The 15,621-nt window shown below is 44.5% G+C and overlaps 1 protein-coding gene across 2 annotated transcripts; it reads left to right on the top strand.

Annotated features, from left to right (window-relative positions):
* Positions 1 to 3,114: 3,114 nt before the first annotated feature.
* On the top strand, positions 3,115 to 11,207 carry LOC109907538 (Krueppel-like factor 10). 2 transcript variants are annotated; one of them, XM_031787933.1, is made up of 4 exons: positions 3,115 to 3,347; positions 8,717 to 8,965; positions 9,130 to 9,970; positions 10,252 to 11,207. In XM_031787933.1, the coding sequence occupies exons 2-4, from the start codon at positions 8,726 to 8,728 to the stop codon at positions 10,554 to 10,556; spliced, it is 1,386 nt and encodes a 461-aa protein (XP_031643793.1). In that variant the 5' UTR covers positions 3,115 to 3,347; positions 8,717 to 8,725; the 3' UTR covers positions 10,557 to 11,207. The 2 variants fall into 2 exon arrangements, with proteins under 2 accessions (XP_031643793.1, XP_020361154.1); XM_020505565.2 differs by lacking the exon at positions 3,115 to 3,347 and adding an exon at positions 6,351 to 6,547.
* Positions 11,208 to 15,621: the final 4,414 nt, after the last annotated feature.

Consider the following 15,621-nt stretch of genomic DNA (forward strand, 5'->3'; position numbering starts at 1 on the left):
GACCGAAATGCAGCGTGGTGGTTACTCATGTTCTTTAATGAAGAAAAAGTGACGATACATGAAATAACTTAATAAATACAAAAACAACAAACGGAACGTGAAACCTAATACAGCCTATCTGGTGACACAACACAGAGACAGGAACAATCACCCACGAAATACAAAGCGAACTCAGGCTACCTAAATACGGTTCCCAATCAGAGGCAACAAGAAGCACCTGACTCTGATCGAGAACCGCCTCAGGCAGCCAAGCCTACACTCGACACACCCCTAATCAACCACAATCCCAATGCCTACAAAAACCCCCAATACGACAACACAATAACCCATGTCACACCCTGGCCTGAACAAATAATTAAAGAAAACACAAAATACTAAGACCAAGGCGTGACAAGTATATGGGGCTTTGGTGACAAAACAGATGGCACTGTGATAGACTACATCCAATTTGCTGAGTAGAGTGTTGGAGGCTATTTTTTAAATGACATCGCCAAAGTCAAGGATCTGTAGAATAGTCAGTTTTACGAGGGTATGTTTGACAGCATGAGTGAAGGATGCTTTGTTTGCGAAATAGGATTTGATTTTGATTTGATTTTGGATTGCAGATGCTTAACCGTGAGTCTGGAAGGAGAGTTTACAGTTTAACCAGATACCTAGGTATTTGTAGTTGTCCACATATTCTAAGTCAGAACCGTCGAAAGTAGTGATGCCAGTTGGGCGGGCAGGTGCGGGCAGCAATCGGTTGAAGAGCATGCATTTAGTTTTACTAGCATTTAAAAGCAGTTGGAGGCCACGGAAGGAGTGTTGTAATGCATTGAAGCTCGTTTGGAGGTTTGTTAACACAGTGTCCAAAGAAGGGCCAGATGTATACAGAATGGTGTCGTCTGTGTAGAGGTGGATCAGAGAACCACCTGCAGCAAGAGCGACATCATTGATACAGTGGGGCAAAAAAGTATTTAGTCAGCCACCAATTGTGCAAGTTCTCCCACTTAAAAAGATGAGAGAGGCTTGTAATTTTCCTCATAAGTACACTTCAACTATAACAGACAAAATGAGAAAGAAAATCCAGAAAATCACATTGTAGGATTTTTTTATGAATTTATTTGCAAATTATGGTGGAAAATAAGTATTTGGCCAATTTCTTGAATGGGGCATGCTTATTTAAGATGGTGAGGAAAGCACTTTTAAAGAGCAACCAGGCATCCTCTACTGATGGGATGAGGGCATCTAGCTTAGAATGTAGGATGGTCGGGGTGTTAAACATATCCCAGTATAGGTCACCTAACAATACGAACTCTGAAAATAGATGGGGGGCAATCAGTTCACATATGGTGTCCAGGGCACAGCTGGAGGCTGAGGGGGGTCTATAACTAGCGGCAATGGTGAGAGACGTATTTCTGGAAAGGTGGATTTTTAAAAGTAGAAGCTCAAATAGTTTGGGCACAGACCTGGATAGTATGACAGAACTCTGCAGGATATCTCTGCTGTAGATTGCAACTCTGCCACCTTGGCAGTTCTAACTTGTCGGAAAATGTTGTAGTTGGGGATGGACATTTCAGAATTTTTGGTGGCCTTCCTAAGCCAGGATTCAGACACTGCTAGCACATCGGGGTTGGCGGAGTGTGCTAAAGCAGTGAATAAAACAAACTTAGTGAGGAGGCTTCTGATGTTAACATACATGAAACCAAGCTTTTTACGGTTACAGTGCCTGGGGAATAGGTGTGGTGCTGGGGGCTATAGGGCCTGGGTTAACCTCTACATCACCAGAGGAACTGATGGGGTCAACTTGGGGTCATGATAGGGTCTGCACAAAATGTTTGATGTATTATAATAATTGATTACGCTTATGTTGTATTAATAGAAGGGGAAGGGCTATAAGACCCCTCCCCCTCCACATTTACAGGGTCCTAGACTACAGATTAACAATATATATATATATTCATTATAAGGTTTAATATTGTTCCACAGTCTTTTCTAGTCTCTGCCTCTTGTAAAGAAATGGCCTGAGAGATGTGAGTTATTGCAGTCAAAACAGGGGGTCTGTGAGAAAGCGCCTCAAAGATAAAATAGATTCATAGACACAGAACCCTGCAGGGGAGTGATAGAGATAAGAGACTAGTCAGACATAGCACTATAAATCAACTTGGGGAGTGGACATTTACTGCTGAGCCTTTAGATAACAGTGAAACTATTGTTTGTATAGTTGTGTATGCATGGGCTTGGTCTCATGAGTAGAAGGTAATTACGTAGGAGGTGACATCACTAGGGGTTGATTCTAAGCATAATAAAATAACTTGGACCTTTTCCTATTTTGCAGAACTCAGGAGACATTTGCATGTGTGATCTTTGATCTTTGACTTCTGTCTACAGCTGTATTTCAAACAAAATTGTTATGATTTATAAGTGCACATTTGAAGTATTCCTTATTTGTTAAGTAAAAAAACAGAGCACAGAAAAATGGAACCAACAGAAAAGAGGATGAGTAGGATAAGGGTACGGCTAAAGGCTATAAGAACTGGTCGTCTAGTGCGTTGGGTAGTGCGTTGGGAAACAAAGAATAAAAGGAGCAGATTTCTGGGCGTGGTAGAATAGATTCAGGGCATAATGTACAGACAAGGGTATGGTAGGATGTGAGTATAGTGGAGGTAAACTTAGGCATTGAGTGACGATGAGAGCGGTTGGGTCTCTGGAGGCACCAGTTAAGCCAGTTGAGGTCTCTGCATGTGTGGGGAGTGGGACAAAAGAGCTATCTAAGGCATGTTAGGCGGGGCTGGGGGCTCTACAGTGAAATAAAACAATAATAACTAACTGACACAGCAGTAGACAAGGCATATTGACATTAGGGAGAGGCATGTGTAGCCAAGTGATCATTTATTTATTTATTTTTATTTATCCGTTATTTTACCAGGTAAGTTGACTGAGAACACGTTCTCATTTGCAGCAACGACCTGGGGAATAGTTACAGGGGAGAGGAGGGGGATGAATGAGCCAATTGTAAACTGGGGATTATTAGGTGACCGTGATGGTTTGAGGGTCAGATTGGGAATTTAGCCAGGACACCGGGGTTAACAACCCTACTCTTATGATAAGTGCCATGGGATCTTTAATGACCTCAGAGAGTCAGGACACCCGTTTAACGTCCCATCCGAAAGACGGCACCCTACACAGGGCAATGTCCCCAACCACTGCCCTGGGCATTGGGATATTTTTTTTAGACCAGACGAAAGAGTGCCTCCTACTGGCCCTCCAACACCACTTCCAGCAGCATCTGGTCTCCCATCCAGGGACTGACTAGGACCAACCCTGCTTAGCTTCAGAAGCAATGAGGGTCCAATGAGCAGCAATAGGTGAGTCAGGGAGCCGTTCGGTAGTCGCTACAACGCTAGGCGAGCTGGAGACATGGCGATTCAGAAAGCTAGCAGGCCGGGGCTAGCAGATGGGTCTTCAGCGACCTTGCAACAGAAAAGCCCGTTGAAACCACCTCAGACGATTATGTCGGCAGACCAGTCATGATGGATCGGCGGGGCTCCGTGTCGGCAATAAAGGGTCCAGGCTAATTGGCAAAATAGGTATTGTAGCTCAATAATTAGCTGGTAGACCTCTTCGGCTAGCCGGGAGATGGGCCTAGCTCGAGGCTAGCTCAAGGCTAACTTGTGCTTGCTTCGAGACAGAGGCGTTAGCCAGCAGTAGCCACTCAGTTGCAGCTAACTAGCTGTGATGATCCGATGTTATGGTCCAGAGCTTGCGGCAGGAATCCGGTGATGCGGTAGAGAAAAAGCAGTCCGATATGCTCTGGGTTGATATCACACTGTGCAGACTAGCATGTATTGACTGAGCTGAAGCTGGCTGGTGTCCGAGTTAAAGGGGAAGACCGCTAGCAGTGGCTAACTGACTACTAGCTAGTAACTAGTTAGCTGGCTAGCTTCTAATGGGTGTTCCAGTTCTAAAGTATAAAAATAGCAGATCCGTACCACATTGGGTGAGGCGGGTTGCAGGAAAATATTTTCAGTCCGTAGATGGAAAGTGAGTAAAATATATATGGAAAAAAAACGAGGAAAACAACTATTTATACGGAGCAAGACAAATACACGTCCGACTGCTAAGCCACCTTGGGGAAAAAACACTGCCCCAAGTAAATAAGCAGAGGAGTACTGTAGTTAGAGCCATATTGTGTGGGGGAGTGTTTGGAGTAAAACCCTGGTGTCCTTTACTTAAAGAAATCCACACCACACCTGTTTTCAAATTATATTTGTTTACTATGATAGACAACAAAAACTTTAGCTGCACTTGATTGAGCTTGCCTTGCACAATAGAATAGTCCCCAAAGTACAAATGTCACCAATCTGGCATTCCAGGTGGACTAATTGAAATTCTCAAAAGTATTTGAAAGAATACTTGAAACGAGGTCTCACCCATTCACACAGGGAGAAATCTCTTAGGCATCAGTAAACACTGCCAATGTCTCCAGGATTTAAGATTGACATTTTACAATCCTCCAATGTACACTCTGACGACCAAACGCTGAGCCTCTCTCCACTGCTATTTCACCACCACTAAACAGGCCCACATCAGCTGGGACGACACCAGCTCTCGTCACTCAGGCCAGCACAAATATGGGTTATTTCCAGCTCAGTAACAAGATAGCTCACTGAGGAGTGAGGCTTTAAAATAACTCCTCTGTACTGCTAGCTGGGACTTTAAAAAAAATATTGATTTTAGGACTGGTCAGTGTGGGATAAACTGGAATAAGTCTGTGTCTAGTCTTAATGTTAATGGGGTGGCAGGTAACCTAGTGGTTAGAGCATTGGACTAGTAACTGAAAGGTTGCACAATCGAATCCCTGAATTGACAAGGTAAAAATCTGTCGTTCTGCCCCTGAACAAGGCAGTTAACCCACTGTTCCTAGGCAGTCATTGAAAATAAGAACTTGTTCTTAACTGACTTGCCTAGTTATATAAAGGTTAAAATAAAAAATGTTAGTAATCTAATATGGGTCTGTCTAGGCCTAGAGGCATGCAACCACCTCTCACTCCTCCACCCCCATGCATTACGATCTCACAAGCAACCCAGCTTCAAAGTTCAGCATAATGTGACTGCTGGCATTTATGTGAGAAAGGGGGAGGGATGGACACTGCTGGGCTTTTCCTGGTCTCTTCTGAGAAAAAGGGATGGATTCAGGGACTGTGCCCAGGCCCTCTTGCCACACCTCCATTCCAGCAATAATCTCAGATGAACAGCAGCAGCTCAGATAGCCTATAAGGTTCTGATCACAAGATACTGTACTGGCACAGTTGCCAGTCCCAACACTCCAGATACAACCCCATCTATTTGCATTACATCTTGAATCTAGGACACACTATTTGGCCGAGATGTACAGTACATAAGCTTGTCGTCTAGAGACCGTGCATTGACACTACATGATACTGTGATACAGTGAACTAGTAATGGAGTTAACTCTTTTAAGGAACACTCTACTTGATGGAAAGAGTTCAGTGAGTCATAACTGACTGGACTGAATTAAATATTTTATTTTTTGATTTATAGACAGTTATTTTAATGGAGGTATGATGTTAAATATTATCATTCAATGTCAGATAGACAGTAACACCACCCAGAGGCCTGGAGCTGCCGTGCTGCCTGGCTGTTGTGTGCATATCAAATAGCTCCCTATTTTCTATATAGTGCACTACCCTATGGGTCCTGGTCAAAAGTAGTACATTGTTAAGTGAACAGGGGGCCATTTGGGAGGCAGTCTGTGTGTATGTTTCACTATTGTCTCTGTCTGCAGCCTCCCATTGTTACCAGTCTCTGCCCCAAAGGAGGAACGTCTTGACAGCTGACACTTACCACTAACCTTTACTTACACCCGCCCCCCAGACCTAGGCTACCTGCCGCAACCATACCAAATGTAATATATGATACAAATTTGGTATCCCGGATTTACGTTTACTACATTGTATAGTCTATGAGACCAGTCTGCTATATAATATTGGATTTTATATTTTTAAATCAAGTCTTAAATACTTTTTTTTTAAAGGTTAGTTTTTTATTTGGACTAACAATATCAGGTGTGTAAAAGAATGTAATATAATATAACAATTAAAGTATCATCAGATGTAGTTCAGTAGACAGTGAAATAACTGATATCTTTCAAAATTCGACAATTCGTGATGTTAGGGGTTTGATGTGACTCACTCAACTCGGAAAAAGAGGATTCGTAGCGGTATTTTCACACGCTGATGCTGTTGTGTACCACGCTGTTTCCACGGACCACATCAGCCCCTGATCACGCGTTGATTCTTGTCTTATTGGTTCCTGTCGACCACACATTTGTGTCTGATTGGCTGAAAGTAGAGACCTGCCCCTCTGTATCCACTGCATTTGAAATTATCGCTGAATGGAACTAGAAAAGGGAAACGTCTATTGTAACATTTACCACAAATCTGACTGTCACACACCACTTCATTAACACAGTGACGTTACATTCGATACATTGTCTCCGAATATGAGAAAATGTATGTCGTCCTTTGTCGAGCGCCACAACAATGTAAGTAGCTACAATACTCATTCTCACTGAAGTATTTAGGAAACCACTAACGTTAGTGAAGCTGGATGATTATATTTTGTTTTAAAAAAAAGTGCATATCTCTTTGGAATAGGTTTTGAAGAAAACAACTTTTTGAGATATTTTCAGTAATAATAAGTGGATGTTGAGATTTAGTTTAACTTGTAGGACGGTAGATTTGAGTCACATCTTTCTGCGTAGCCTGTGGGAGGGGGCCTGGGACTGTTTGTATAAGCAGCACGCCCGGTGCATCTAGTGGGTAACTGTGTTAAAGGCCAAAGTGCTGGGATACACTAGCCGATCACTCACAGTTTACAAAATTCTGAACTGTGATAGGGGGCACAAATTCCTCACAAAGAGCCGAAGTGGCTGGCGGGTCTGCTACCCACATCCATACCCACACATGCAGTCAACTGATTTGTGCTGTCAATCCATTTGTGAAGTTAATACATTTACAATAGTAAGAGAGTTCAGTCATTTAAACCAGTAGCCAGGGCTGGCCCTAGCCTTTTCGGGGCCATAAGTTAGTTGACAGCAGAGAGAACTTAAAAAAAAATAATGAAAAATAATGTAATTTACTGCAATTCTATACATTTTGCCATTGCACATAGTGGCTCCTGAGTGGCACAGCGGTCAAGGCACTGCATCTCAGTGCTAGAGGCATCACTACAGACCCTGGTTTGATCCTGGGCTGTATCACAACCGGCCATGATCGGGAGGCCGATAGGGTGGTGCACAATTGGCCCAGCGTCACCATCATTGTCAAATAAGAATTTGTTCTTAACTGACTTGCCTAGTTAAATAAAAACATCCCGCCGACTCCGGGATGCTGGCTTTCTACGCAGAGTTCCTCTGTCCAGTGTCTGTGTTTTGCCCATCTTAATCTTTTATTTTTATTGGCCAGTCAATAAAGATATGAGATATGGCTTTTTCTTTGCAACTCTGCCTGGGCCAGCATCCCGGAGTTGCCTCTTCACTGTTGACTTTGAGACTGGTGTTTTGCGGGTACTATTTAATGAAGCTGCCAGTTGAGGACTTTAAGGCGTCTGTTTCTCAAACTAGACACTAATGTACTTGTCCTCTTGCTCAGTTGTGCACCGGGGCCTCCCACTCCTATTCTGGTTAGCGCCAGTTTGCGCTGTTCTGTGAAGGAAGTAGTACACAGCATTGTGTGAGATCTTCAGTTTCTTGGCAATTTCTCGCATGGAATTACCTTCATTTCTCAGAACAAGAATAGACTGACAACTTTCAGTAGAAAGTCCTTTGTTTCTGGCCATTTTGAGCCTGTAATTGAACCCACAAATGCTGATGCTCCAGATACTCAACTAGTCTAAAGAAGGACAGTTTTATGGCTTCTTTAATCAGACAACAGTTTTCAGCTGTGTTAACATAATTGCAAAATGGTTTTTCTAATGATAAATTAGCCTTTTAAAATGATAACGGATTAGCTAACACAACGTGCCATTAGAACACAGGAGTGATTGGTTGCTGATAACGGGCCTCTGCGCCTATGTAGATATTCCATTAAAAATCAGCCGTTTCCAGCTGCAATAGTCATTTCTAACACTAACAATGTCTACACTGTATTTCTGATCAATTTTATGTTATTTTAATGGACAATATTTTTTGCTTCTCTTTTAAAAAACAATACTATTTCTAAGTGACCCCAAACTTTATACAGTAGTGTATATATTCCCACAGAAGTAGCGCACTGGGCCTTAATAGTCCATTATCAGGGATGCTGGCCCATGTTGCCTCCAATGCTTCCCATAATTGTGTCAAGTTGGCTGGATGTCTATTGGGTGGTGGACCATTCTTGATACACAAGGAAAACTGTTGAGTGTGAATAACCCAGCAGCGTTGCATTTCTTGACACAAACCGGTGTGCCTGGCACTGAAATATTTTGTCTTGCCCACTTACGCTCTGAATGGCACATATGAACAAGCCATGTCTCAATTGTCTGAAGGCTTAAAAATCCTTCTTTAACCTGTCTCCTCCCCTTCATCTACACTGATTGAAGTGGATTTAACAAGTGACATCAATAAGGAATCATAGCTTTCACCTAGATTCACCAGGTCAGTCAATATCATGGAAAGAGCAGGTGTTCTTAATGTTTTGTACACTGTGTATATTTCTTTATCTCTTAACAGAGTGGCACAATGGAAGTTGATGAGCTGTACCATCCTGGCAGTCAGAACCATGAAGAGTCCCAGTGTCACCCTATGGCCGTGGGAGACATGGAGGCCGTGGAGGCTCTTATGTTCATGAACACCCACTGGAAAGCCAGGACTTCCAGGAGCTTCAAGCATAGACAGTTCCGACCTCTGACCCCTTCCTCTGACTTCTCAGAGGATGACTCTCGTCTCTCACTTGACCCGGCTGAGGTTCATGAGTCTCTGGTAAATTTCCTGTGTTACTTGTGTGTGTTCTCTCAAGTTCTGTCACATACATTCACTGTGATAATCCTCCATACTAAGTGAAATTTAATAAATATAACCTCACACAATGTTGAGATTATATTGTTTCGTAACCACAACCTTGTTTTTTTGCCCTCCCGTCTCAGTGTATGACCCCGCCATACAGCCCGCCAAACTTTGAGGCCATTCACAGTCATCCTGCTCCAGAGACAGTACAGACCTCCTGGTGCCAGAGACATAACCCACAGCCAGCACAGCAGGGCTTGACACAGCCACAGATGGTCAGCCAGCCCCAATCACAGGCCACTAGTGTGATCCGTCACACTGCAGACGCACAGCACTGCAGCTGGAGCATCTGTCCAGCCGCCCCCCTGGAGCACAGACTAACCCAACCCCTGCCTCCCCAGCCCCAGCCAAGTCCAGACAGCATCAACCCCCTGGCAGATAGGCTATCTGGCAGGGACTCCAAATGGAACATGACACCCCTTGACTCCTCTGCTGAACTGGCTGCCACCCAGGCTCCGGTTACTGTGACTCTGCCAGCCTCTGTTGGTAAATTCCACCAACCTACATCGGTGTCCCCTGTCAACAGTGGGGTTTCTCCTGTTCCGGTTTACTGCCAGATACTACCTGCTGTGCCCATTGCAGCGAACAGTCATATTCCAATGGTAGAGACCAGTCACCAACAACAGTCAGCAGCAGTTGGTCCTCCTTCAGTCTTCTTCATGGGCGACCAGGTGACAAAGGGCTCTATCATCTTCTTGGTTCCCCGGCCAGTTGTCGGGATCCAGCCGTCAGTGCTGACATCTGGTGGCACCAAGCTGCCAGCCATCGCCCCAGCGCCAGGCTTCACCTCAGTGGTCCAGCGGCAAAGCCTGCAGCCTGCTGAGGTGTCCAGAGTCCGCAGCCATATCTGCCCCCACGAAGACTGTGGCAAGACCTACTTTAAGAGCTCCCACCTCAAGGCTCACATGAGAACTCACACAGGTAAGACAGGGCTTGTGGGGAGTCTGGTTTAAATGTTACAAATTCAGGTATTGGCCTTTTTGTTTGCAAGTAACACAAGCATTACATATTGTAGGAATAACAACAGAGTTTATCTTCCTCTTGCTACCTACCTTATTGGTGCTGTAATTGCACTAAAGCCACAGCATTCAAAAACCTCCTTACATAATAACAAGATCAGGTAATCACCTTCTTAGCCTGTATGGCTGACTGTGTGTGTGTCCTGCTGTAACACTAGTCTTTCCTCTATGTGTTCTGTTCAGGTGAGAAACCTTTCAAATGCAGGTGGGAAGGCTGTGAGAGATGCTTCGCTCGATCCGATGAGCTATCACGCCACCGTAGAACCCACACGGGAGAGAAGCGCTTCGCCTGCCCCATGTGCCACAGCCGCTTCATGCGTAGCGACCACCTGGCCAAGCACGCCCGTCGACACCTGGCCACCAAGAAGGTGCCCTGTTGGCAGATGGGAGTCTGTCACAGCGTTGATGTTACACATGCAGTGTTTTCAGCACCGTTCCTTCGTCCTCTGCCCGGAATAAACTCTTGCCTTAAAGACACTGTAGAATAAGCTGTTTCTTCATTAGATGGGAAGGAACTCATTCACTGTGCTACTGCTCACTGAAGACTTCAATGCAATTAAAAATTGCTTAAAAAACTTTCTTAAACTAATGTTCTTAGACATGTTTAAAGTTTCTTGACTTTTAATTTCATATTTCATTCAGGTCCACTTGAGATATTATGTTGTTATTGGCAGTTTAATGTGTGATGGGTTTTACTCCTTTACATTAAAAGTTTGATCAGCTCTTGTTGAAGATTATACAAATAATATTGTTTACAACTGTGCTTTGAACTACTTACAAGACAAGATCACCCTCTTGTCATTTGATTATAGTGGTGGCAACCTCCAAAGTGTGGAGCAAGGTACAGAAATGTAGAAGTTAAAACTGAACAGCCAGAGCCTTAAATAGACTCTTCCAGAATCTGTGAGCCTACCAAATAAGTCAATTACCGTTAAGGATTGCAAAACTATGCAGGACTATTAGATCTTGTGCATTTAATTGTTTTTCTACCTACTAAATGTGCTCAATACACTGTATATTTAATATTCATGGGAATTATGTTTGGCCAAAGAATGTTAAGAGAAAATTTATATTTAACTTGACTAAATTACATATATTTCTTATTTTGTTACAGGTGAAATAAAATGTGTAAAACTTTACTAGTTTGTTGTATTTGTGTTGAATTCAAATCAAATTGTATTTGTCACATACAACAGTATATATATAGTGTATCTATGTTTACCTTACCATGAAATGCTCACTTATAAGCCCTTAACCAACAATGCAGTTCAAGAAATAGTTAAGAAAATATTTACTAAAGTAAAAAATTAAACGTAACAAAGGGGGAGGCATTTATGAATTGTTCAGCAGTCATGGCTTGGGGGTAAAAGCTGTTAAGGAGCCTTTTGGACCTAGACTTGGCGCTCCGGGTACATCTTGCCGTGCGGTAGCAGAGAGAACAGTTTATGACTTGGGTGATTGGAGTCTTTGACAATTTTTTGTCTCTTCCTCTGACGCCACCTAGTATATAGGTCCTGGATAGCAGGAAGCTTGGCCCCAGTGATGTACTGGGCTGTACACAATGTAGCGCCTTACAGTCAGATGCAGAACAGTTGCCATACCAGGTGATGCTGCAACCGGTCAGGGTGCTCTCGATGGTGCAGCTGTAGAACTTTTTGAGGATCTGGGGACCCATGCCAAATCTTTTCAGTCTCCTGAGGGGGAAAATGAGTTCTTGTGCCCTCTTCATGACTTTCTTGGTGTGAAAGAAGAGCCTCCACTCTTCTGGGAAGGCTTTCCAATAGATCCCTAAAACTCAACTCTCGACCTCGCAGCCACTTCCAATGGTTTCTTTTCATTGTTCCCCTCTAATCAGGAACTTATTTAGATCTGAGACACCAGGTGTGTGCAATTATTTATTATTAGGTAAAACAGAAAACCAGCAGGCAGCGGACCTCACAGAGTAAGAGTTGAATACCAATGCACTAGATGTTGGAACATTGCTGCGGGGACTTGATTTCATTCAGCCACAAGCATTAGTGAGGTCGGCATTGATGTTGGGCGATTAGGCCTGGCTCACAGTCAGCGTTCCAATTCATCCCAAAAGTGTTCGATGAGGTTGAAGTCAGGGCTCTGTGCAGGCCAGTCAAGTACTTCCATAATGATCTCGACAAACCATTTCTGTATGGACCTCACTTTGTGCATTGTCATTCTGAAACAGGAAAGGGCCTTCCCCAAACTGTTGCCACAATGTTGGAAGCACAGAATCGTAAAAAATGTCATTGTATGCTGTAGCGCTAAGATTTAGCCCGAACCATGAAAAACAGCCCCAGACCATTATTCCTCCTCCACAAAACTTTACAGTCGACACTATGCATTGGGGCAGGTAGTGTTCTCTGCACCCGCCAAACCTAGATTTGTCCGTTATACTACCAGATGGTGTAGAGTGATTCATCACTACAGAGAACGTGTTTCTACTGCTTGAGTTCAATGGCAGCGAGCTTTACACCACTTCAGCCGACGCGTGGCATTGCGCATGGTGATCTTAGGCTTGGGTGAGGCTGCTCGACCATGGAAACCCATTTCATGAAGCTCCCAACAAACAGTTCTTGTGCTGATGTTTTTTGGATCTCGATAGGGAGTGTTGCAACCGAGGACAGATTATTATTTTACTCGCTACTCGCTTTAGCACCCGGCTGTCCTGTTCTGTGAGCTTGCGTGGCCTACCACTTCGCTACTGAACCGTTGTTGCTCCTAGACGTTTTCACTTCACAATAACGGCACTTACAGTTGACCAGGGCAGCTTTAGCAGGGCAGAAATTTCACAAACTGACTTGTTGGAAAGATGGCATCCTATGACTGTGCCACATTGAAAGGCACTGAGCTCTTCAGTAAGGCCATTCTACTGCCAATGTTTGTCTATGGAGATTGCATAACTGTGTGCTCAATTTTATACACCTGTCAGAAATGGGTGTGGCTGAAATAGCCGAATCCACTAATTTCAAGGGGTGTCCACATACTTTTGTATATATAGTGTTTCTATGATTAGCTTTCTTAACGAACCAGAAAATCAACTGTTATTTTTGGTTGTTTATTAAAGTTAGCTGCCCAAAGCACATTGATCCTGCTTTGTAGTATACTTCTCTTTCTGGGCACCTATCTATGTCACTTCAAGGTGGTGTTGTGACTGAATAGTAGGTTAGAGGTCACCTGAGTCTCCTTCCATTGAGAGGCATTCACTTTCTGTGTAGAGTGAACATAAAACCAGTTACTCAACATTGTTATCCTCAGTCGAAAATAGACAACACACCCTGTCCTAGTGGAATATACAATGTGGCCAATTTATTAGGTACATCAACAAATTTTTCGATTATGGTTTGCTCCTACAGAGATTGATTCATGTGGCCTGCTATATAAAGCAGGCAGACAGGTATCCAGTTACTGTTCAATTGAACGTTAGAATGGGCAAAATGAGTGACCTAAGCGACCTAACGTGTTATGATCGTCGGTGCCAGTATCTCAGAAACAGCTGGCCTCCTAGGCTTTTCACGCACGACAGTGTATAGGGTTTACCGAGAATGGTGCGACAAACAAAAAACATCCCGTCAGTGGCAGTCCTATGGGCAAAAACTTGCTTGTCGACCTGCATAGTGGTGTGGGGGCTGTGCTTTGGCAAAGTGGGTGGGGTTATATCCTTCCTGTTTGGCCCTGTCCGGGGGTGTCCTCGGATGGGTCCACAGTGTCTCCTGACCCCTCCTGTCTCAGCCTCCAGTATTTATGCTGCAGTAGTTTATGTGTCGGGGGGCTAGGGTCAGTTTGTTATATCTGGAGTACTTCTCCTGTCCTATTCAGTGTCCTGTGTGAATCTAAGTGTGCGTTCTCTAATTCTCTCCTTCTCTCTTTCTTTCTCTCTCTTGGAGGACCTGAGCCCTAGGACCATGCCTCAGGACTACCTGACATGATGACTCCTTGCTGTCCCCAGTCCACCTGGCTGTGCTGCTGCTCCAGTTTCAACTGTTCTGCCTTCTTATTATTCGAACATGCTGGTCATTTATGAACATTTGAACATCTTGGCCATGTTCTGTTATAATCTCCACCCGGCACAGCCGGAAGAGGACTGGCCACCCCACATATGCTCTCTCTAATTCTCTCTTTTTTTCTCTCTCTCTGAGGACTTGAGCCCTAGGACCATGACCCAGGACTACCTGACATGATGACTCCTTGCTGTCCCCAGTCCATCTGACCGTGCTGCTGCTCCAGTTTCAACTGTTCTGCCTTATTATTATTGGACCATGCTGGTCATTTATGAACATTTGAACATCTTGGCCATGTTCTGTTATAATCAACTCGTCGTTCCTTGTCAAGAATGGGCTATTGCAGTAGACGACCACACCGGGTTCCACTCCTATCAGCTAAAAACAAGAAGAAGCGGCTCCACTGGGCATACGATCACCAACACTGGACTATTGAGGAGTGGAAAAACTTTGCCTGGTCTGACAAATCCTGGTTCCTGTTGCGTCATGCTTATGGCAGAGTCAGGATTTCGAGTAAGCAGCACGAGTATGGCTCTATCCTGCCAGGTGTTAATGGTACAGGCTGGTGGCGGAATGGAGTGGGGAATGTTTTCCTGGCACACGTTAGGTCTCTTGACCTTGCTTCCGGACAAGCTAAACACCTTCTTAGCCCACTTTGAGGATAACACAGTGCCACCGACACGGTCCGCTACCAAGGACTGTGGTCCCTCCTTCTCCGTGGCCGACGTGAGTAAGACATTTTAGCGCATTAACCCTCGCAAGGCTGCTGGCCAAGACGGCATCCCTAGCCACGTCCTCCGAGCATGTGCAGACCAGCTGACTGGTGTTTAGACATATTCAATCTCTCCCTATCCCTATCCCCACTTGCTTCAAGATGTCCACCATTGTTCCATGAAGTGCTTTGAGAGGCTAGTTAAGGATCATATCACCTCTACCTTACACCAAGACCCACTTCAATTTGCTTACCGCCCCAATAGGTCCACAGACGATGCAATCGCCATCGCACTGCCCTATCCCATCTGGACAAGAGGAATACCTATGTAAGAATGCTGTTCATTGACTACAGCTCAGCATTCAACACCATAGTACCCTCCTAGCTCATCATTAAGTTTGGGCCCTGGGTCTGAACCCCGCCCCGTGCAACTGGGTCACCTCCACTTTGCTGATCCTCAACACTGGGGCCCCACAAGGGTGTGTGCGCAGCCCCCTCCTGTACTCCCTGTTCACCAATGACTGCGTGGCCACGTATGCCTCCAACTCAATCAAGTTTGCAGACGACACATTAGTAGGCCTGATTACCAACAATGACAAGACAGCCTACAGGGAGGTGAGGGCCCTGGGAGAGTGGTGCCAGGAAAATAACCTCTCACTCAACATCAACAAAGCCAAGGAGCTGATCGTGGACTTCAGGAAACAGCAGAGGGAGCACGCCCCTATCCACATTGATGAGACTGCAGTGGAGAAGGTGGAAAACTCCAAGTTCCTTGGTGTACTCATCACTTTTTTGACGACCTGGAAGGCCAGAAAGATCATCAATGAC

This window comes from Oncorhynchus kisutch, linkage group LG2 (assembly GCF_002021735.2).
Source record: "Oncorhynchus kisutch isolate 150728-3 linkage group LG2, Okis_V2, whole genome shotgun sequence".
Classification (NCBI taxonomy): Eukaryota; Metazoa; Chordata; class Actinopteri; order Salmoniformes; family Salmonidae; genus Oncorhynchus; species Oncorhynchus kisutch.